The sequence below is a fragment of the Mauremys mutica genome, chromosome 21 (genome assembly GCF_020497125.1).
Source record: "Mauremys mutica isolate MM-2020 ecotype Southern chromosome 21, ASM2049712v1, whole genome shotgun sequence".
Taxonomy (NCBI): domain Eukaryota; kingdom Metazoa; phylum Chordata; order Testudines; family Geoemydidae; genus Mauremys; species Mauremys mutica.
Window position 1 is genome coordinate 21,157,878 of NC_059092.1, and position 23,956 is coordinate 21,181,833.

At 46.9% G+C, this 23,956-nt stretch overlaps 1 protein-coding gene across 4 annotated transcripts in view; it reads right to left on the minus strand.

The window, feature by feature from the left end:
* CCDC30 (coiled-coil domain containing 30) overlaps positions 1 to 22,529 on the minus strand; it is a 147,423-nt gene extending 124,894 nt beyond the window's left edge. For 3 of the 4 annotated variants that reach the window (XM_044996252.1, XM_044996253.1, XM_044996251.1), the window contains exons 1-3: positions 22,415 to 22,529; positions 14,956 to 15,138; positions 11,226 to 11,346 (exon numbers count right to left, since the gene is read on the minus strand). In XM_044996252.1, coding sequence (XP_044852187.1) covers positions 11,226 to 11,346; positions 14,956 to 15,138; positions 22,415 to 22,516 — 406 coding nt within the window. In that variant the 5' untranslated portion in view covers positions 22,517 to 22,529. Of the gene's footprint in view, positions 1 to 11,073; positions 11,347 to 14,955; positions 15,139 to 22,414 lie in introns of those variants that run through there. The other variant, XM_044996254.1, reaches the window with a different exon arrangement.
* Between the last annotated feature and the right edge of the window lie 1,427 nt (positions 22,530 to 23,956).

The window sequence follows — 23,956 nt, forward strand, 5'->3', positions numbered from 1 at the left end:
ACCTGCCTCACTCTGGTCCAGCCATTTTTTATTTATTGGGATTTTCTTGCAAGAACTGTTTTCTTCTCTATACATCTCTCTTCTTCACACGGGAGTCCAAGTTTCTGCTATAACACATAGACCCTACATTTTCACCAGTAAGTGACATCACCCGGTAAATATGTTGTTAGAGGACCATTATGCTTGCTCTGTACAATATTCTACTCACCCAAATCTTAATAACCAAAGAAATCCAAAGTTAGGGCATAACTATCAAACATTCCATGCCATCTGCCCATCTTGTAGGATACTGTCACTGACACACTACTTTCCCTTATACGCCCACCAGGCACTCGCATTATACTGCAAAACCTTAATGCTCACAGCAGCAACAGGATCAGTGATAAAGTGAGCAAAGACCCAACTGTTTGTAACAAAAGTACAGGCCCTCAGTGTTCCCCTCACTTGCACCCTGATTGCCATGTCCCCTCTGGGCATTGTGACAGCTAGAGAATAACCAGAGTGTAGGAATACAGGAATGACACAATACATCCCTAGAATACCCCCAGTACCAGGGGCTTCTGCAGAGTTGGGGTGCAGAGACACTGCAGCTAGCTCCGTGACTGCCAAAGAGGACCCCTATGCTAGGGATATACCCGGGGCAGGGTGGGCAGGATCTTTATGGCTGTTTTGTGGCCACCAATGAAGTAGGACCATTGTCCTGGGTGATAGAACATCTTATTCTGATTCTTGCAAGTTGACTCAGGATCTCAAGACTTATCTACTTAGTGGTGCACTCTAGGTGATTATTGGCCCAGTATACAGAGGTGGGTGTACGCTGGATCATATTTATTGGCTGGGATTGGACCTTGTCCCCTTTGTGCACAGATCTGGTCTTACCCAATTCCTCTCAAAGCAGAACTGATTGCCTTGCTCTGCTCTCAGACTGTCTAGGAGTACTCTGGTTTCAGAATTCTCTGCAGGAAAATACTGCAGCTGATGTACCAGGCCATTGTGGTCATCATTTTATTATTGGTCATCACAAGCCCCATGTTCACAGCATCTTTGGAGACAGCCGACAAACAGACAGACCTGCACCTCTCAGGAGGAGCATTGTTTAGTCTAGCTGGTTGTGGCAAAGACTTTTTGCAGTATATGCCATGGCTAAGGTGAAGGCCAAGCTGTCTTCTTAGGTGATGTCCACACTACAGCCTATGTTGGCAAAACTTGTATGTCACTCGGGTGTGAATATTCCAACCCCAGAGCGACATAAGTGTTTAATAGCAGTGCTATGTTGACAGGAGAGCTTCTCCCACCAACATAACTTATGCTGCTCGCAGAGGTGGTTTTTCTATGCTGACGGGGGAGCTTTCTCCGGTCAGCACAGAGCATCTTCACCAGACATGCTGCAGCGGCACAGCTGTAGCAGTACAGCTGCTGCACTGCAGCTCCGCTGTACGTAGACATGGCCTTAGATGGAACATCTACACAGTGTAGACAAGTGGAACAGTCTCATTCTCACTAACCATTGCCCTGTCTCAGGCCTTCCATTTTGGTGAAGGAGAGAGAGAGAGAAAGTTGTGCAGAAGTGGCTCTACTACTGTCTGGAAGGTTTTAATATCCTTGACCTATCTGTGGTCTGGTTAGAGTCTGTGAGAGCCAGGCATTGTGTGTGGAGGGTGCTGGAGCTTGGAGCTCTTGTTGGGGCTCCAGAGAATGGAGTCAGGATCATCCATTTGCTCCGGCTGTTGCTGGAGGAAATTAGGTGGTAGAGAAGTGTTTATAAGGACGGGGTGGGAATGGTGGTTATAACAAGCTGGCATTGTTTTGTGGACTGGTCTAGATTACTGGCAGTAGGTGGACAACATTGATTTTAATTATGTTTTACTGATGTAAATGCAGGCTTAGACAGTGAGTGCATGTTATCAATAAATATCCCAGGAGCTGCAGCAACTGCTTTAGCTAAGATTGCATAATAGTTTCCATACATAAAAATTATTTGCATAACAGTGACATCCCAGCCCAAGTCGCTGATAACACTCTTCCCCCCAAAAAATATATATAGGAACTATGTGAAACTGAAGTTTAACTGGAACCCACACAGATCCCTTGGGAATTCTGCACATAAACCAGCAAGCCTGCCCGCCCCCAAATTAACGCACTGATATAAGCTTGGCTCACTCTGTCGATTACATAAATGGCTTCCTACTCACAGTCTAATACTCACACCCTTGGAAATCTTAAAAAGCAAGAAAGCCATCGGTTCAGATGATGGAAGCAAAGTCACAATGAGAAGGGAGAAAGATGTGTTATCATCTACGAGATTTATGTTGTCAAGTATCAGAGGGGTAGCCGTATTAGTCTGGATCTGTAAAAGCAGCAAAGAGTCCTGTGGCACCTTATAGACTAACAGACGTTTTGTTGTTGTTTGCCTGCCATCTAGTGGAGAAAAAACAGGGGAGGGAATGACAACTCAGTGATAAAATTCTCAGCAAGATTGAGTTGCAATCCCACAGCCATAGGCCACTAGTCATTTAAAACACTTGGTGGCCAAGATCTTTTAAAAAGAGACATTTTGGGTGCCCAGAGACACCTTAAAAAGGCCCAATTTTCAGAGAGGGCTGAGCACCCACTCTTTGAAAATCAGGCCCTTCAAGGTGTCAGGTTGGGCCTTCAAAACCACTAATCAATTTTGAAAGTCTTGGCCCTTGATTTTCAAGTACTACACAACTTACAGTGAATATCAAAAGGCACAGAAACAAATATATAGACAAGGTAAATTCCAAGCAAATAAATCTGCAGTTAATTTAGTACAAGGTTCAGAAAACAAGTGCTCAAAAGTTACAAAATTTCAAATGTTAACGCAGAACACACATCCTTAGTTCTCTCTGCCCGCTAATGCAGAAATACTTCCAACCCTTGTTGCTGGTGATACTCAATGAGGGCAGGGTGAGTCGATTTTATGTATTTTTTTAATTTAGAGAATATCACTAATAAAGCTTTAGAATAGTAAAAAGTGAGAGAATTCTAGAAGTCCAATTTCCTTACTATTTATGCTGTTTATTCACTTTTTACATTTTGCTCAGATTGGATTATGGCAATCACAAAGTTTAAGGCCAGAAGGGACCATTAGATCATGTAGTCCAGTGGTTTTCGACCTGTGGTCCATGGACCCCTGGGTTCACAAACTATATCTAAGGCAGTGGTTCTCAAACTTTTGTACTGGTGACCCCTTTCACATACCAAGCCTCTGAGTGTGACCCCCTTATAAATTAAAAACACTTTTTTGTATATTTAATACCATTATAAATGCTGTAGGCAAAGCGGGGTTTAAAGTGGAGGCTGACAGCTCGCGACCCCCCCATGTAATAACCTCGTGACCCCCTGAGGGGTCCCGACTCCCAGTTTGAGAACCCCTGGTCTAAGGGGTCTGCAAAAAGTGACTAAAAAAATAAAAGAACAAGGAGTACTTGTGGCACCTTAGAGACTAACAAATTTATTTGAGCATAAGCTTTTGTGGGCTATAGCCCACTTCATCGGATGCATGCAGTGGAAGATACAGTAGAAAAATATATATACAGAGAACACAGGAAAAAATGGGTGTTGCCATACCAACTGTAACAAGGGTAATTAATTAAGGTGAGCTATTATCAGCAGAAGAAAAAAAACCTTTTGTAGTGATAATCAGGATGGCCCATTTCCAACCGTTGACAAGAAGGTGTGAGTAACAGTAGGGGGGAAAATATAGCTAGGAGTACTGGTAGCGTAGGGCCTGAGGAGAGAGTCTACATAGCCAGACAATCCTGCTGTCAGGGTGCCAATGCCTGAGATGATGGGGCGTCCAGGATTTCCAGGTTTATGGATCTTGGGTAGCAGACAGAATACCCCTGGTCGGGGCTCTAGGGGTGTGTCTGTGCAGATTTGTTCTTGTGCTTTTTCAGGGAGTTTCTTGAAGTGGGTTTTAGCCCACGAAAGTTTATGCTCAAATAAATTTGTTAGTCTCTAAGGTGCCACAAGTATTCGTCGTTCTTTTTGCTGATTCAGACTAACACGGCTACCACTCTGAAACCTATAAAAATAAAGTTTCAGATCTCAGAAAAGGCATTCCGTTTTTCTGATCAATGAAAGTCTGTGAATATCTCCACTCATGGGTCAAAACCTTGGAAGTGTTGTCGTTCCCATTGAACCCACAATTTAGTGCCCTTTCTCACGTTGCATCAAATGCCATGCTGAGTACATGCAGCATTTATAGCTGAATTCTGTTCAGTCTGTTTTCAGTCTAACACTTCTATGGTTGGGGTCTGTGGACCACAGGATGAATTTCCAAAGGGGTCCGCACGGCCATTCGACATTTTTTAAGGGTCCACAAATGAAAAAAGGTTGAAAACCACTGATCTAGTCTGACCTCCTGTATATCAGGTCCTTAGTACTGTTTGGGTTTCAAATCCTGCAGGGGAATATTTACTTGTTTAATAACAACTGTTTTCACTGGCATTTTTTAAATTATGGAAACTTTCCTATTGGTTTTATAAAAACTCATTTCTTGTTGCACACTGTGACCCTTAGCCAGCCTCTCCTAGATGGCCTGTAAATTATCTCCTCCCAGGTCTGCTCAAACTGGCTGCAAAGGCCTCTCAAACAAACAAAACTTGGAGGGGCGGAGGATAACTCATCACAACAAAATGTTCTTATCTCACCAGGAGTCCCTGAGGGGGTGCCATTTTCTCAGTGCTCCTCCACAGCTTGGAAGCAAAGTCAAAGCAGCTTAGTCTTAAGGCTTGTCTACACTACCAGCCAGATCAATGGGCAGCGATTAATCCAGCGGGGGTCGATTTATCGTGTCTAGTATAGATGCGATAAATCAACCGCTGATCTCTGGTACTCCACCTCAATGAGAAGCGCAAGGGGAATCAATTGGAGAGCATCTCCCGTCGACACACCACAGTGAAGACACCAAAGTAAGTAGATCTAAGTACGTCGACTTTAGCTATGTTATTCACATAGCTGAAGTTGCATAGCATAGGCCTGGTCTACACTACGCGTTTAAACCGATTTTAGGAGCGTTAAACCGATTTAACGCCGCACCCATCCACACTACGAGGCCCTTTATATCGATATAAAGGGCTCTTTAAACCGGTTTCTGTACGCCTCCCCAACGAGAGGAGTAGCGCTAATATCGGTATTACCATATCGGATTAGGGTTAGTGTGGCCGCAAATCGACGGTATTGGCCTCCGGGCGGTATCCCACAGAGCACCACTGTGACCGCTCTGGACAGCAATCTGAACTCAGATGCAGTGGCCAGTTAGACAGGAAAAGCCCCGCGAACTTTTGAATATCATTTCCTGTTTGCCCAGTGTGGAGCTCCGATCAGCACGGGTGGCGATGCAGTCCCAAATCCAAAAAGAGCTCCAGCATGGACCGTACGGATGTGATCGCTGTATGGGCAGACAAATCTGTTCTATCAGAGCTCCATTACAGAAGACGAAATGCCAAAGCATTTTAAAAAAATCTCCAGACAGAGGCCACAGCAGGGACTCAGCACACTGCTGCATGACAAGCGTAACGGAAAGCCAAAGAATCAAATGGATGCTCATGGAGGGAGGGAGGGGGGACTGAGGACTCAAGCTATCCCACAGTTCCTGCAGTCTCCGAAAAGCATTTGCATACTTGGCTGAGCTCCCAATGCCTGTAGGGTCAAACACATTGTCCGGGGTGGTTCAGGGCATAGCTCGTCAATTTACCCCCCCACCCCCACCCCCAGAAGGAAAAGGGAAAAAAATCGTCTCTTGACTTTTTTAAATGTTACCCTATGTCTACTGAATGCTGCTGGTAGACGCGATGCTGCGGCAGTGAACTGCAGCATCCTCCCCCCCACCCCGGTGGCAGATGGTACAATATGACTGCTATCCATTGTCATCATCAGCCCATGAGTGCTCCTGGCTGGCCTCAGGTGAGGTCAGCCGGGGGCGCCTGGTGGCAGACGGTACAGTGCAGTAGGACTGGTATCCGTCCTCATCATCAGCCCGTGAGTGCTCCTGGCTGGCCTCAGGTGAGGTTGGCCGGGGGCGCTTGAGTAAAAATAGGAATGACTCCCGGTCATTCCCAGTAGATGGTACAGAATGGCTGGTAACCGTCTTCATCATAGCAACTGGGGGCTGAGCTCCATCAGCCCCCACCCTTCATGTGTAAAGAAAAGATTCTGTACTGCCTGGACTATCATAGCAGCGGGATGCTGGGCTCCTCTCCCCCACACCGCTTAATGTCCTGCCTGGACTATCATAGCAGCTGGAGGCTGCCTTCCCCTCATTTTATCTCACTAACAAGTCACTGTTTCTTATTCCTGCATTCTTTATTACTTCATCACACAAATGGGGGGACACTGCAACGGTAGCCCAGGAAGGCTGGGGGAGGAGGGAAGCAACAGGTGGGGTTGTTGCAGGGGCACCCCCAGTGAATGGCATGCAGCTCATCATTTCTGCAGAATCTGACACGGAGCGGCTGTGCTCTCTGGTTCTCTGATACACTGGTTCTCTAGTACACTTGCCCCATATTCTAGGCAGGACTGATTCTATTTTTAGATACCATAAAGGAGGGATTGACTCGGGGAGTCATTCCCATTTTTGTCTTTGCGTCCCCGGCCGACCTCAGCCAGGGGCACCCATGACAGCAGCAGACAGTACAGTACAGAAGGACTGGTAACCGTCATCTCATTGCCAATTTACAATGGCAGCAGACGGTACAGAACGACTGATAACCGTCTCTGCTATCATGCAAAAGCAAATGAATGCTGCTGTGTATCGCCTCTGTCAGCGGCATCCAGTACACATACGGTGACAGTGACAAAAGGCAAAACAGGCTCCATGGTTGCCATGCTATGGCGTCTGCCAGGGCAATCCAGGGAAAAAGGGCGCGAAATGATTGTCTGCCGTTGCTTTCCCAGAGGAAGGAATGACTGACGACATTTACCCAGAACCACCTGCGACAATGATTTTTGCCCAATCAGGCACTGGGATCTCAACCCAGAATTCCAAGGGGCGGGGGAGACTGCGGGAACTATGGGATAGCTACGGAATAGCTACCCACAGTGCAACGCTCCAGAAATCGATGCTAGCCTCGGACCATGGACGCACACCGCCGAATTAATGTGCTTAGTGTGGCCGCGTGCACTCGACTTTATACAATCTGTTTTACTAAACCGGTTTATGTAAAATCGGAATAATCCCGTAGTGTAGACGTACCCATAGATCAAGCCTCCTCCCCCCCCCTCCCCATAGCGTAGACCAGCCCTCCTTCTCCCCCTCACCAAGCCTGGGAGAGGTTAGCAGATCCTCTTCCTACCAGTCTCTTTCTCCCTCCTTCCCAAAACTCATCCTGATTGGCTGAGAGAAAGGAGTTCTGCCCCCTCCCTCCCACATACTACAAGGCTCCTGGCCCCAGGTCCTAAACAAAATAGTAGCCTGGGTTTTTCCCAGATACCATCACCCCAAGACCACACCCTCTCTCTCAGCATCTGTCACTATCCTTCCCTGGGTCTCTCTGCCCCAGAACTCCTGGAATGGGATAGTCTGCCTGCCCTGTCTAGAACTTCCCCTTCTGACTTTAAAGGGCCAGTATACCATTGCACACCACCATCCTTTTACACTCTCCTCAGAGCAATCCCATGGTCCTGCTCTCCAGACTTTACCCAGGGGAAAAAAATTGCATTGGTTTCCCAGGTTAGTACCAGGCCAGAAGGACAAAGGGCTGTCCTTTGGTGATTCCACTGTTTGTCTTTCATAGCTTCGAACCACCATAAAGGCACGTGACCAGTGACTAAAGTGACTACCCATGACGTAGTAATATAGCGTACCCACTGCCCGTTAAACTACTAGACATTCCTTGGTGGTGGAACACGGAGTTTTTCCAGGCAAAAAGCTTGTGACAGGTATAGGACAGAATGCTCCCCTTCAAACTCTTGTGACAGAACAGCCCCCAAACCTAGCTGTCACACAAATGAGTGATCAGAATCGAGGAGTGTAATATTATAGGCTGGGAGCATAAAATGTCTTTCAAATGACTGAGGCCTCTTTCATGCTGATCAGTCCCATTCACTAGTTTTGGAAATAACTGCTTCATCAGTTCAGTTAATGGAGTGGCTAGGACAGCAAATTGGGCTACAAATAGTCTGTAATATCCTGCTAACCACCAGAAGTGCCCACAGTTGTTTCTTTGTGGTAGAAACTAACCAATTCTTCAGGGCCTCTACTGTGTCCTTCGAGGGCTGAATGCATCCGTTCCCAACCTAGTAGCTTAGGTATTTTATTCTTGGTTCCTGAATCTGCACGTTTTGGGTAGGTTGTGAGCCCAGCTGCTCCAATACATAATCCATGAATCACGGGAATGTGGTGGGTGCTTTGTGCTACACAAGAGATGCCAAGGTGAACTGAAGTAGACCAAAAGAGGTGGCAAAAACAGTCCCTCTCTAGAGATTCTGGTGTTGGGGGGGAACCTGCCGGTCACCAGATCCAAGGCTGGTATATTCTTTTTAAGATGAGCATTTCAGAGAGAACATTTTTTCTATATAAATGTTACTTTGGTATCCTGTAACCAAGCAGCCTGCTTTAAAGCAATGTCATAGCCCCGGTGGGAACAGAACTGCAGGGTCTGAGCCTAAGCCAGACCTGCTGAGGCGATCATGGTTGATACATGGGGGACTATGCAACCCACCAAGTGGGAAAATGGGGTAGAATTACCCCAAGACCTAGAGGGGATGCATTCAGAGACACCTGGAGGGGTCAGAGGAGCAGTTTGCCCCATAACTGTGACAGGATCTAGATAGAGTCTCTAGTGCCAAGTGCCCCAGCATGACCAGTTGTTCCATCATGCGAAGGATGCACTGCATTACAATGGTTCTGCAAGAGCGGGGACCCTTCCATCCTTAACTATGAGATCCAGTTCTCCTTGCGGTCACTGCCCATACAAAAACAAGGAGAAAGTCCTATGGACATGTGGGATATCTCACAGATTGCAAAGATATGGCAATAACCTATCCCCATCTTTTGCATCTGTTTCCACAAATTTCTGGAGCATTAATTTCAGGATACGGTGAAATCACTCCACCAGTTGGTCTGTAGTACAGGTGGTTTTACCTTCAGTAGCTGCCATACCTCTTAACATGTGGGACACAACGTTAATCTCCAGCCAGTAAGGTTCTCTGTGGGCAACTCTACCCAGGAGAATATATGCTGCTACAACTTCCTCTAGGTGCCACTCATTGGCATTACACATGATGCACACAGCCAGTGCATTTCCTTGTAAATCCCTGACCAGAAAGTGGGCTAACAGTGATTTTGTCCCATCCTAGGTCACATACACAGGACAGAACATGTTTCAGTTGTAGGATTTTCCCTTTGTGGTGGTCAGGGTGCTGGTATTTGGTATCTCCTCAGTCCTCAAGTATTGGTCTATTCAATAGAGCAGGTCATTCTCCAATGGGAAGTGGGGTAGTCTCCAGCCTTCTCATCCCTGCCAGCTGGAGATATGCCTCTCTCCAGAGGCGTCCACTTGTTACTCAGCCACTAAGTCAAAAATTGGCCAGAATGTGGTGTTTGGTCTAGTGGTCCCTCTTGTACCCCTGTGGTAGCCACATTCTCATTGCTCTGATCAGTGGAAGTACTTCCCCCCGTTCTCATCTGTGGTGACCATTTCATTTTCCCTTCCCTAGTGTGCTTCAAATTCACCCTGGCTTCACCGTGCCTTCCATTTCCAGCTTACGGACTTCCAGGGACAGAACCAAACTTTACAAAGAACTGAGTCCATCAGAGGGAGTGCAAGCATAAATCCCTTGGGCGGGCTCTCTCCTTCTTGTCTGGGTCCTGACTGTAGGGCAATAGCTGAATCCAGTAGGTCCCAGAAATGCTTCCAGTCTCATCCAATCACCATCAGCCTGGGTAAGGATCTTGATTCTACCAGAATCTCCTCTTCATGATTCCCCATTCACATGACAATAGGAGTGGGATAAGGCTTAGCATCTCCAAGTACAAATGAAACAACAGATATGTGTTTAGCAAGTGGTCTGCTAGTATCAGATCCCCTCAGACTGTGTCTGGCTACATCCTGAGTCCACTAGGCCAGATGTGGTTTTCCCTTCAGTTTGGACAGGCAGCAGAAATACTCCAGGTGCCTTATCTGATACACAGACCGTAATGCTACAAGTCTGCTCCTGTCCTGAAAAATCTCACTCCATTAGTAGTCAGAATTTCTTTATCTATCTAAGCCAACTGCACCAAAAGCACTTCCTGAAACCCTCAGATTGCCAAGAGCAGGACAAGGAATCAGGCTCCTGACACCTCTCCACTCTCTGCTGCACACTTTGTAAATGCAGCACAGAAACTGCACTACTGTGTATGCATCACTCCCCTTTTATTCACCAATCCAACACATACCAGTCACAAAAAGAAAAGTTAAGGAAAACTGCAGCGGGCTATGAAAGGTATTTAAACACAATATTCAGAAGAATTACAAAGAAAAGCAGTCACTAAAAAAAGCATAAAATTATCCCTGTTGGAAGTGATCGCAGGGGTTTAGGAAACAGGAACATTACTCACAGAAACTGAAATATGAACACAATAATTATATTAAACATAATTAAGAAGCTAACAAACTGACATTGTGAAATTGTATCATCATCGATCAGGGCTGAGAATAAGTCACTATTAGAAAGACACCAGGTCTTTCAAAGTTATTTTAAAGTCAACTCTGAGCCTGATCCCAGTCTGACTGAAATCAATGACAAAACTCATTGGCTTCAGTGGGAGCAGGATTGGACCCCTTTTGGTTAACTGAATAAATACATTACTTTATAACAACTCAATGTCTGTTCTCCTGCTCTTTCTAGTGGTGCAGCTGATTCTGTTCTGCAAACTGAGTGCCTCTTGGAAATCTAATTAAAATTGCAGCCACACTGAAAGAGGCAACAACCCCATTCACTGAATGGAGACAACGAAATAAAGACCAGTATTTCTAAACTGATTTAAAACTTAATTTTAATGGTATACAATAATTTATACATACATTCTGTCTACCTAGATAATTGTATATTAAAAAGACTTACCTATAACATTTTGTTCTCTAAAGTACAAGAAGAAATCACTCTTGTTTCCTACAAGGCAGCACTCAGCCAGCTTCCCTGAATAAACTGTAGTCCCTGACATTTGTTACAGCACAAATACTGAGGCGCTTTCAGAGAAAGGAAAGAGGGATTACCCTGCTGGAGTTGCAGTTGTGTAAACTCAATTCTGAGTTGTTCATTTTCTTTTTCAAACTCAGTGGTGAAAGCGTCTCGCTCTGCTGTGAGGCTACGGACATGGCCCACATAATTCTCCACCTAAAAACAAAGAGAGCAACAAGATTTCAAACTTTGGATGTGTGGCTTTCATTTACAAACAAGTCATTAGCATCACTACCTCACATAGTACCCTCTGAAGTTACAGTATGACCCCCAATGCACTTCTGCCAGGAAGAAATGAAACACTCACAGAGTAGCACTTGGTTGTGTTCTTTAAACGTTTAAGGATTTTGTGACTACAAAGGCTGTATTCACTTCTCTCTCCTGAGGGGTCCCTAAAACAGACTGAAAGGCCCAACATTAGGGAAAGGGAAATAGCCCAGGGAGGCGCACAATGGCATGGACACCAAAAAACCTGGCGTGTGCATATGCATGTGTGCACGCGCCTTTTTGTGTGTATCTGTGTGCGTGTTTTCAACACACAGTGTTTAAAGTCTAAGTTACTAGCTAGCTAACTATGAAAAACAGGACCCAAAGAGGCAACCAAAGGACATAATTGATGGGCGGGGGAGCATTGACACTGAACTATACTCCAACTAAACTGCAGCTTTGGCAGCCAGAAGGAGTTGAAGAGGGTTTAGAGCCACCCTCCAAACCCTACGTAAGAGGAGGAGATGGAGGGTGAGTGGCCCCAACGGATAGTACATTCTAGAAAATTCTGAGCATGCAGGCCAGGCTATATGTGTGCCAAGAATAGGGGTCCATATGGCCAATTCCCATTCACCCACATATAGGGAGTAAAAATAAGCCTTATAATGGAACATTGATTGCAGCCTTAACTATGGAGTCATGACCAGCTTGCCTCTCTAATTAGGCTATGTGCGAGAGGGAAAGAACCGTTGATTTTCAATGTGGGGCTGGTACAGCCATCTTGTACTTGTCACCTGCACAGACTTTTTATATGGAATTAAATGAGTCACAAGCTTGGAAACCCACAGTGCCATTTTCTGTAGCCACTTCCTCACTTTGAAACCTGTGAGCTTAACACAAGGTTTTTCGTTTTTAATTTCTCCTATGTTAATTAAATTTTAAAACAAAACAAACAAACAACACCTTTGTGAATGCAGAGTTAAGGTTTTCCAGGGACAGCTCCAGAACGTCAAGTTCAACAAAACTCAAACTTCAGAAAACCAGGAAAAACAAAGTTAAAGTATATGCCCATGTACCCTTAACTCTGCCCCTACCCCCAAGCTGGCAATTGTCACTGGGAGTTACTGCATGCACTGCAACTGCATTCAGTATGAGAGCTATAGTTGTAGTGAATGGTTTGAATGGTGGAGGTGTTGGTGGGGCAGGTTGGTAGAAGTGTGTTTTTGAGCTGAGGAGATGGGGATTCGTTTTAGGAGCATCACAGAGATGTGACTGATTTGGGGCCCAGCCCATGTGTGCGAGTAAAGGAAAGGGAAGTATACATATGTTGAGAATGTAGCCTGCATCATCTTATTGCAAAATTGTGTAGGTTGTCTCAAGACACCTTCCCTGCTCCCCTCCTGTGCCTTCCCCCAGGAATTGTCAGTAGGGTGGGATATGAGAGCAATCCATAGGTTTAATGATGGGTAAAGGAAAGTATAGATTTAGATGGTATCCTATGTGAATCAGTACCGTAATTTAATTTTACAAGTGCAGTATTCTGTCGGGAGACTAGGCTATGTGTTTGAGTGCAAGGCAGGTGCAGGCAGCTCTTTTCCTTTACAGTGAAAAGGCAGAGATGAGTATGTGGGGGAGGGATAACTCAGTGGTTTGAGCATTGGCCTGCTAAACCCAGGGTTGTGAGTTCAATCCTTGAGGGGGCCACTTAGGGATCTGGGACAAAAAAAATTAGTCCTACTAGTGAAAGCAGGGGGCTGGACTTGATGACCTTTCAAGGTCCCTTCCGGTTCTAGGAGATTGGTATATCTCCAATTACTATGTGTGATATGGAGCAATGCTCAAAGAGGGCCAAGTTATGGTGATGCGGGTGTGTACCTTAACGCTGTATTTCCTAGTTTTCAGCAATGCTTTCCTTATCTCTTGGTTATTCAGGAAAGTGGTGGTGACATCACAGAAATATTGCACAATGTTATGTATACCAAAATGTCAGGTGACTCTGGACACCTAACTGGAGGTGACACAGAGAGTATGGCCTGGTCTACACTGCGGAAGGGATCGATCTAAGTTACACAACTTCAGCTACGTGAATAGCGGAGCTGAAGTTGATGTACTTAGATCTACTCACTGCGGTAAGTCGACAGCTGATGTTCTCCCATCGACTCCGCCTGTGCCTCTCGCCCTGGTGGAGTACCAGAGTCGACGGGAGAGTGCTTGGCAATCGATTTATTGTTTCTAGACTAGATGCAATAAATCGACCCCCGCTGCATCGATAGCTGCCCATCGATCCAGTGGGTAATGTAGTCAAGCCTTAAGATAGCTAAAGCTGCCCATCAACTAACTGAACTCTTGCTGCGTAAACCTATGCTGGATTTTGTAATCTTTCTAAATACAATTTGGCATTATCCATTAAGTCAGTAAAAAAGCACTATTATCCCTAATTTAGAGTAACTCGTATGCAATCCGTTGCTAACTAGCACTGAGTGATCTGATAATTAAAATGAATCCATTTTTAATTTTATCCTGATAACAAACAATGCTCATAGAGACAAAAAGTCATCCTTTAACAATTGGAAGTCAAATCCTACTGAGGAAAATAGAAAGGAGCATAAACTCTGGCAAGTCATGTGTAAAAGTATAATTAAGCAGGCCAAAAAAGAATTTGAAAAGCAACTAGCAAAAGACAAAAACTAACAGCAAAAAATTCTTTAAATACATCAGAAGTAGGAAGCCTGCCAAATACTCAGTGGGGCCACTGGACAATTGTGCTAATGGGTCACTCAAGGAAGACAAGGCCATTGTGGAGAAACCAAATGAATTCTTTGCATCAGTCTTTACTGCAGAGGATGTGAGGGAGATTTGCACACCTGAGCCATTCTTTCTGGGTGACAAATCTGAGGAACTGTCCCAGACTGAGGTGTTGATAGAGGAGATTTTGTAACAACCTGATAAATTAAATAGTAATGAGTCACCAAGACTACTGGGGGTTGGACTAGATGACCTCCTGAGGTCCCTTCCAACCCTGAGATTCTACGATTCTATGATTCACCCAAGAGTTCTGAAGGAACTCAAATATGAAATTGCAGAACTAGTAAGTATAGTATGTAACCTATCATTGAAATCAGCTTCTGTAACAGAAGACTGGATGATAGCTAATGTAAACACCAATTTTTTAAAAAGGCTCCAGAGGTGATCCTGGTAAATTACAGGCAAGTAAGCCTAACTTCAGTACCAGCCAAATTGGTTGAAACAATTATCAGACACATAGCTGAACATGATTTGTTGGGGAAGAAGCAGCATGGCTTTTGTAAAGGGAAATCATGCCTCACCACTCTATTAGAATTCTTTGAGGGTGTCAACAAACACGTGGACAAGGGTGATCCAGTGGATATAGTGTATGTGGCCTTTTAGAAAATCTTTGACAAGGTCCCTCACCAAAAGCTCTTAAGCAAAGTAAGCAGTCATGGGATAAGAGGGGAGGTCCTCTCCTGGTTAAAAGTGAAATCCTAATGGAAAGCACAAATATTCATGAAGATTACTCATACGTCAATTAGTTCTTACCTCTCTCATTTCTTCTGCTTGCTGTTGTCTGAGGTTCTCTAAGTCCTGACTAGCAGACCGTAACTTGTCTTCATTACGCAGGAATAATTGCCAAACATAACAAAGTTGCTCATCTGCAGAAGCTGAAGGGTTGATTCCTTCTTCCTTGAGCCTCTCAAGTATGTCTTCCACCTGTACTTTTTCCTGTCAGAATAAATCATCAAAACGTAACCTACTCAAACATCTAAAACAGGGGTGGCCAACCTGAGCCTGAGGAGCCAGAATTTACCAATGAGCATTGGCAAAGAGCCACAGTAATACGTCAGCAGCCCCCCCATCAGCTCCCCCACCCACACTCCCAGTGCCTCCCACCCACCGGCAGCCCCACCTATCAGTGCCTTCCCCTTCCCGATCAGATGTTTTGTGGCATGCAGGAGGCTCTGGAGAGGAGGGAGGAGGAGTGAGGGCATGGCAGGCTCAGGGGAGGGTGAGGGAAGGGGTGGAGTGGGGGCAGGGCCTGTGGCAGAGCCAGGGGGTGAGCAATGAGCCCTCCCCGGCATATTGGAAAGTTGGCACCTGTAGCTCCAGCCCCGGAGTCAGTGTCTATACAAGGAGCCGCATATTAACTTCTGAAGAGCCGCATGTGGCTCTGGAGCCACAGGTTGACCACTCCTGATCTAAAACATTTCCTCCTGGGAAAGATTTGTGTGGGCATAATATTTCTGAACCAGTAAAAGTTAAGTTGTAATTAATGTGCACTTAATGGCAGTGCAGAAAACAAATAAAACTAATGTGATGGAAGCATATGACTCCCAAAGGCATTTAATCATATCAAATTTGATTACTCTTGTTTGATGAGAGGGATTTGGGATATGAGGATCCTTGCCCTTATGTCCCGTTATGGGAAGCAATACAAAAATATACCATAAAGATTACCAGACTCACATACCATACACTTGTTTGGATTCTATTCCAAAACTCAAGGATTTCTGCAATCACTTAATAATGGCTGATAGCAGCTCCTAGCTAACCAATTTTGGAAATTTTAAAGAAAGACAGGTGTTTCCTGATCTATTGATTGTATGTTAATTGGTATTCCCAAGTTAGCATTCTGTGGTTGGAAGGGTCCTGCTTCAAGATCAGACCCAGAGTTACTATGAGGGCCCTGATGCTCATGTGAAAGACATTCATACTTAGGAAATGCCTCTTGACTGTAATGTTTTTTTAAGACAATTAGCAAAATCACAAACACTCCAAAGCAAAATGGGTAGAGATAATACAGAATGGTTGAGATGTCCTGCAGCAGGGCATTTGTATACCATCCCTTGCGGATATCTATGATCAATAAGACGAATGGTCCTATCTCTGGCATGCCAAGAAGATTCATAGAATCATAGAATCTCAGGGTTGGAAGGGACCTCAGGAGGTCATCTAGTCCAACCCCCTGCTCAAAGCAGGACCAAACCCAACTAAATCATCCCAGCCAGGGCTTTGTCAAGCCTGACCTTAAAAACCTCTAAGGAAGGAGATTCCACTACCTCCCTAGGTAACCCATTCCAGTTCTTCACCACCCTACTAGTGAAAAAGTTTTTCCTAATATCCAACCTAAACCTCCCCCTCTGCAACTTGAGACCATTACTCCTTGTTCTGCATCTTCTACCACTGAGAACAGTCTAGATCCATCCTCTTTGGAACCCCCTTTCAGGTAGTTGAAAGCAGCTATCAAATCCCCCCTCATTCTTCTCTTCTGCAGACTAAACAATCCCAGTTCCCTCAGCCTCTCCTCATAAGTCATGTGCTCCAGCCCCCTAATCATTTTTGTTGCCCTCCGCTGGACTCTCTCCAATTTATCCACATCCTTCTTGTAGTGTGGGGCCCAAAACTGGACACAGTACTCCAAATGAGGCCTCACCAGTGCTGAGTAGAGGGGAATGATCACATCCCTCGATCTGCTGGAACATCCCTCGATCTGCTGATTCCAAGAGGGAAGGCTGAGATTATAGGGTTACATGGCAGCCATGAATATTCATAAAGATGTCTGGCATGTTCTATCCATATCTAAACTTCCTCACCCTAATAATGTTGAGGGTGCCCTCCTCTGATATGTTATTATGCCATTTACCTCAAGCTTATTAGCATATATGTCAATTGGTTGCCAATGTATTCTTGTGGTTGAACATCTGCTGGTTATGTTTCTATCTTAAAATATCCAAAACTAGAATCAACTGGCATCCAGCAGTTACCTATTAGTTTAGCCATACTTGTTTATTACAACATTCAATCTTATGATATCTTATGATCCAGGGTTACTCCTGGTTAGCTGCTTATGCTAAGACTTATGATAAGGCTTTTGGGCTTACGCTTCAATCTGGCTAAGCTACTGTTTTAGCCCTGGTCTACGCTACGAATTTAGGTCAAATTTAGCAGCATTAGATTGATTTAACCCTGCACCCATCCACAGGACGAAGCCATTTTTGTTAACTTAAAGGGCTCTTAAAATTGATTTCTGTACTCCTCCCCGACGAGGGGATTAGCGCTGAAATCGACCCTGCTGGGTCGAATTTGGGGTAGTGTGGATGCAATTCGATGGTATTGGCCTCCAGGAGCTATCCAGAGTGCTCCATTGTGACCGCTCTGGACAGCACTCTCAACTCAGATGCACTGGCCAGGTACACAGCAAAGGCCCCACAAACTTTCGAATTTCATTTCCTGTTTGGCCAGCGTGGCAAGCTGATCAGCACAGGTGACCATGCAGAGCTCATCAGCAGAGGTGACCATGCAGTCCCAGAATCGCAAAAGAGCTCCAGCATGGACCGAACAAGAGGTACTGGATCTGATCGCTGTTTGGGGAGACGAATCCGTGCTATCAGAACTCCGTTCCAAAAGACAAAATGCCAAAATACTTGAAAAAAATCTCCAAGGGTATGATGGACAGAGGCTACAACAGGGACCCACAGCAGTGCCGCATAAAAATTAAGAAGCTCAGGCAAGCCTACTAAAAAGCCGAAGAGGCAAATGGCCGCTCCGGGTCAGAGCCCCAGACATGTTGCTTCTATGAGGACCTGCATGCAATTCTAGGGGGCGCCCCTACCACTACCCCACCTCTGTCTGTGGACCCCTGCAACGGGGCAGTCTCATGCAATAGGGATGAAGATTTTGGGGACAAGGAAGATGCGAAGGTGGAGGAAGATGAGGATAGCGCACAGCACGCAAGTGGAGAAACCATTCTCCCCAACAGGAACTGTTTATAACCCTAGAGCCAATACCCTCCCAGCCCTCCCAAAGCGGGCTCAAGGACCGTGAAGCCAGAGAAGGCACCTCTGGTGAGCGTACCTTTGTAAATATAATGCATGGTTGAAAAGCAAGGGTGTTTAATGATTAATTTGCCCTGAAGACTTGGGATGCATTCGCGGCCATTACAGCACCTCCTTTTAAATGGCCAACCCAATGGGTGCTTGGTATGGAAAAGGAGGCCCTGCTGTTTGAAACCATTCCCACATGTTTTGAAGGCTGAAGAAGCTGAAAGACTGTGGCTTACCATGGCTGCCTGCGAGCCGAATTCTGTTGCCCGGCCCTGCGTGTGTGATCTCTCACACCAAACCGGCAGCCCCTCAATATAAGAGGCAAAATGTGACCTTGTACCAAAAGCACATGTGCTATGTAATGTGAAAAGCTTGGTTCACTGTGAAAGAGTCTACACACTGTTCTCTAAAATGTGTCTTTTTAAATACTACTCTCCCTTTTTTTCCTCCCGCAGCTGCAAATATTTCAACGCTACCCCTATCATCTCCATCCCAGAGGCTAGTGCAGATAAGGCAAAAAAACCGCACTTGTGATGAAATATTATCTGAGCTCATGCAGTCCTCCCGCACTGAAAGAGCTCAGCAGAATGCGTGGAGGCAAACAATGTCAGAGTCCAGGAAAGCAGAAAATGAACATGAGGACAGGAGGGACGAACGAGATGAGAGGTGGTGGGAGCAAGATGAGAGACGGTGGCAGCACGATGAGTGGAGGCAGGATGCAATGCTCAGGCTACTGGGGGATCAAACTGATATGCTCCGGCATCTGTTAGAGCTGCAGGAAAGGCAGCAGGAGCATAGATTGCCGCTGCTGCCCCTGTGTAACCGCCTGCCCTCCTCCACAAGTTCCATAGCCTCCTCACCCATATGCCCAAGAACGAGGGGGGCCCCCTCCGGGCACCCAACCATTCCACCCCGGAGGACTGCCCAAGCAACAGAAGGCTGGCATTCAATAAGTTTTGAAGTGCAGTGTGGCCTTGTCCTTCCCTCCTCCACCACCCCACCGGAGCTTCCCTCCCCCCCCCTTATTTGTGTGATGAATTAATAAAGAATGCATAATTTTGAACAATAATGACTTTATTGCCTCTGCAAGCGATGATTAAAGCGGGAGGCTGGCTGGCCTACAGGGAAGTAGAGTGAACCAAGGGGGCGGGTTTTCATCAAGGAGAAACAAACAGAACTGTCACACCAAAGCCTGGCCAGTCATGAAACTGGTTTTCAAAGCTTCTCTGATGTGCAGCGCACCCAGCTGTGCTCTTCTAATCGCTCTGGTGTCTGGCTGCGCGTAATCAGTGGCCAGGCGGTTTGCCTCAACCTCCCGCCCCACCATAAACATCGCCCCCTTACTCTCACAGATATTGTGAAGCACACAGCAAGCAGCAATAACAATTGGAATATTGGTTTAGCTGAGGTCTAACCAAGTCAGTAAACTGCGCCAGCGCGCTTTTAAACGTCCAAATGTACATTCTACTACCATTATGCACTTCCTCAGCTCCTGACTACTGTCCAGGGTGCCTGTGTATGGCTTCATGAGCCATGGCATTAAGGGGTAGGCTGGGTCCCCAAGAATAACTATAAGCATTTCAACGTCCCCAACAGTTATTTTCTGGTCTTGGAAGTAAGTCTCTTCCTGCACCTGGTCAAACAGACCAGAGTTCCTGAAGATGCAAGCGTCATGTACCTTTCCCAGCCATCCCACGTTGATGTTGGTGAAACGTCCGTTGTGATCCACCAGTGCTTGCAGCACCATTGAAAAGTACCCTTTGAGGTTTATGTACTGGCTGCCAAGGTGGTCCAGTCCCAAGATAGGGATATGCATTCCGTCTAGCGCCCCACCACAGTTAGAGAATCCTATTGCAGCAAAGCCATCCACTATGACCTGCACATTTCCCAGAGTCACTACCCTTGAGGTTTAGGTTGGATATTAGGAAAAACTTTTTCACTAGTAGGGTGGTGAAGAACTGGAATGGGTTACCTAGGGAGGTGGTGGAATCTCCTTCCTTAGAGGTTTTTAAGGTCAGGCTTGACAAAGCCCTGGCTGGGATGATTTAGTTGGGTTTGGTCCTGCTTTGAGCAGGGGGTTGGACTAGATGACCTCCTGAGGTCCCTTCCAACCCTGAGATTCTATGATTCTATGATAGCAGCAGCTCAGTGATTGCATTGGCTACTTGGATCATAGCAGCCCCCACAGTATATCAGTATATTTACCCACTCCAAATTGATTCCTGACTGACCGGTAGCTGTTTGGTGTTGCAAGCTTCCAGAGGGCTATCGCCACTCACTTCTGAACTGTGAGGGCTGCTCTCATCTTGGTATTCTTGCACTTTAGGGCAGGGGAAAACAAGTCACAAAGTTCCATGAAAGTGCCCTTACGCATGCAAAAGTTTCGCAGCCACTGGGAATCATCCCAGACCTGCAACACTATGTGGTCCCACCAGTCTGTGTTTGTTTCCCGGGCCCAGAATCGGCGTTCCACGGTATGAACCTTCCCCATTACCACTATGATGTCCAAATTGCCAGGGCCCGTGCTTGGAGAGAAGTCTGTGTCCATGACCTCATCACTATTGTGATCGCACTGTCGTTGCCTCCTTGCCTGCTTTTGCAGGTTGTGGTTCTGCACATACTGCAGGATTAAGCGTGAGGTGTTTACAATGCTCACAACAGCAGTGGCTGATCGGGCTCCATGCTTGCCGTGGTGTGGCATCTGCAGAGCAGGAGAGCACGGAAAAAAGGTGCGAAACGATTGTCTGCCGTTGCTTTCACAGAGGCGGGGCGACTGACAGCATGTACCCAAAACCACCCGTGACAATGTTTTTGCCCCATCAGGCACTGGGAGCTCAACCCAGAATTCCAATGGGCAGCAGAGACTGCGGGAACTGTGGGATAGCTACCCACAGTGCAATGCTCCGAAAGTCGATGCTAGCCACAGTACTGTGGACGCACTCCGCCGACTTAATGCACTTAGTGGGGACACACACAATTGACTGTATAAAATCGCTTCCTAAAAATCGACTTCTATAAATTCGACCTAATTTCGTAGTGTAGACATACCCTTAAGAGTCTTTGAAGACTGTAGGCTTCCTGCACTACTTATTAACTTATACCTATGCCTCACCTAGCAAATACCTATACCTATTTGCTAGAGACAGCTCTACATAAAAAATGGGGCAGTTGTTCAAAATGTATTCGAGCAATACACTGGGGTCACAGTCCCTTGTTAAATGGGGCTGATATAAATCACTTCCACGTGTTTTGCTCAGCGTACTTCGCCAGCTTGAGCTGCTGCAGCCAGCTTGCCTGCTTCAGTGAAGGCCCACATGGGCTTTGTCTAGACTGGAAAAACCCTTCCTGCTAGAAAACGTTTTAAATGAGACATTTCCTATCTAGCCCAACTTCAGACATGATTTTGCCCTTAGCAGGAACAAGGACATTCTAGTCCACATGTGACAGCAGCTGTCCCTGGTTAAATGCATGGTAATGCATATGGTAATTTAGTAACCTTGAGAGGAGTGGTGAAACAAAACCTGGAGGGAACAGGGAGTGGAGAGCAGAAGCGCGGAGACACTCAGCACCAGGGCTGGAGCAATGCCACGGGGCAGCGCCAGCGCAGGGCTGAACCAGCTATCTGCAAGACAAGGTGGGTGAGGTAATACCTTGTATTGGACCAACTTCTGCTGGTGAGAGAGCCACACTTTGGACCAACACAGAGCTTGGCAAGTTTGTAAGACTGATTGCCTGGGGTCCGGGCCCCCCTGCAACAGGGGCTGGAAGAGCCCACAGCTCTGGGAACCCTGGAGCCTGCAGGGAGCCCAGGGCGGGCTGCAGCGAGACGTGGGGGCGGGGTGTGTGCGTGTGTAGGGTGATGCCAGGGGCGGGGAGGGCAGGGTGCAGCCGATGCCAGGGGCGCGCTGGCCCGGGTGCGGCGCCACGCCGTGGGCGGGAGGCTCCGCGGGGTCCCTTGCGCGGTCCCGGGGCGGCAGGGGAGCTCCGGGGGGCCCGGGCCCGGCGCAATGGCGGCGCAGGGGGGCCCGCGGACCTGGCCCGAGCGCGCCCCGTTGGCTGGGCTCCCACGGGGGAAAGGCCTAAGGGCCGCGCCGCGCAGGGGCCCCGAGCAGCGGCGGGAGCGGCGCCCGTTGCGGGCTGAGGGCTCTTGGCGGCCGGGGCCAGTCGTGGTCACTCACCCGCGCGGGCTCCTCCATGCGGCGCGGGCGGGAGGCAGCCGCGGCCGCTTGGGCCCCGGGAGCGGCGCTAGGGACAGCGGGGGGCGGGGCTACGGGAGTCATAGCAACGGGACCTTCTATTCTGATGCAGACGGGAAGCTTTGGGTCTGAGCGGCGGGAGTCATGGCAACGGAACGAACCATTCTCATGATGCGGGCCAGCCCCCCGCCCCTGCTCTTGGCACCCTCCACCCTGTTGCCTCAGTCAGGCGCCTTCCCTGCAGGGGCCCCAGCACCATGGGGTCAGACAGCCCCTGCCCGCTATAGCACCACTCCCAGTGCGCTCCCCCAGCCCATGCCCCAGGACATTTGGGCCCATTCCCCAACTCGCCTCATTCTCTCTGAGGGCCACGCAGCTCCCCAGGGACACCCAACACCCCTTCTGCCAGCACAGGATCAGGAAGGGTTTCCCGTGCAGTAATCACACCCAGAGGCCCTAGCCAGGATTGGGCCCCATTGTGCTATGTTCATAGGGAGACACTAATTTATTTTTTAAATCATATAATTTGAAACAATCAAGCTGTACACATAGCTAACAGCTGTAGCCCCGAGGTGCTGGAACAATTTATATAGTGGGGTGCTGAGACCCACTGGACCAAACTAAACCCTGGATATGATGGAAACCACTTCAAGCCAAGGGGTGCAATACTCCTAGTTCCAACTTCCAGCATCTATAGCAACCCCATGGTCCCAGTGTCACCCTCATCCTGCCTTCCAGCCTCACTATTGTTTTTTACATTCTTTGTTACATCAGATTTCAAAGCAGATTGACATCTCTTTGTGGCAGGCCTTGCAGAATTATAGTATCTTTTAAAGTTTCCCAACTTACACCTATGCTCTTGGATTCAAACACTTCTGCACATTTTACCTTACTAAGATCCTAATTCTATGACCATTGAAGCCAATGGGAAATGTTTGGCCCTTTGCAGAATCAAGACACCTGTCAAAACCCACGGCTGGTTCTGAAGACTTAGCTTGTATGGATTTGTTTTGGACAAAGGTCTAAATATGTTTCTGCCTTTGGTTTCAGGCCCAGGGTCCACTACATAGAGGGAAATAGCCTTCCTCAACCAGATCAAACATGCATCTGATTTGGGGGGAACGGTTGGTCACAAAGAACTCTGCTTCATTCCACGGAGCCATCTCCCCAGTTGATGCCTGCCCAAGAAAGGATTATGATGTTTCTAGGCTGTCACACTGTGTACTGCTTGTATGGTCTACCTTTTTCTTCTACCCTTTGTCTGTTTTGTCTATTTAGACTAAGTTCTTCAGGGCAGGGGCTATTTACATAGTGCCCAGGACAATGGGTCTCCATTCTTGGTTGGTCCCTTGGTTTTATATAATAAATAGCAACCTCAACAATAGGCAGAGCAGTCAAAAATATTTTAAAAATTACCTGCATTAAGATATATCTGCCCTTGTGACTTGTCTCCTAATTGCTCTTTGCCATCCATATTCCTGTCACTCTTCTGCCTAACCTCCAGGCTCGTAACATTCCTCGTTT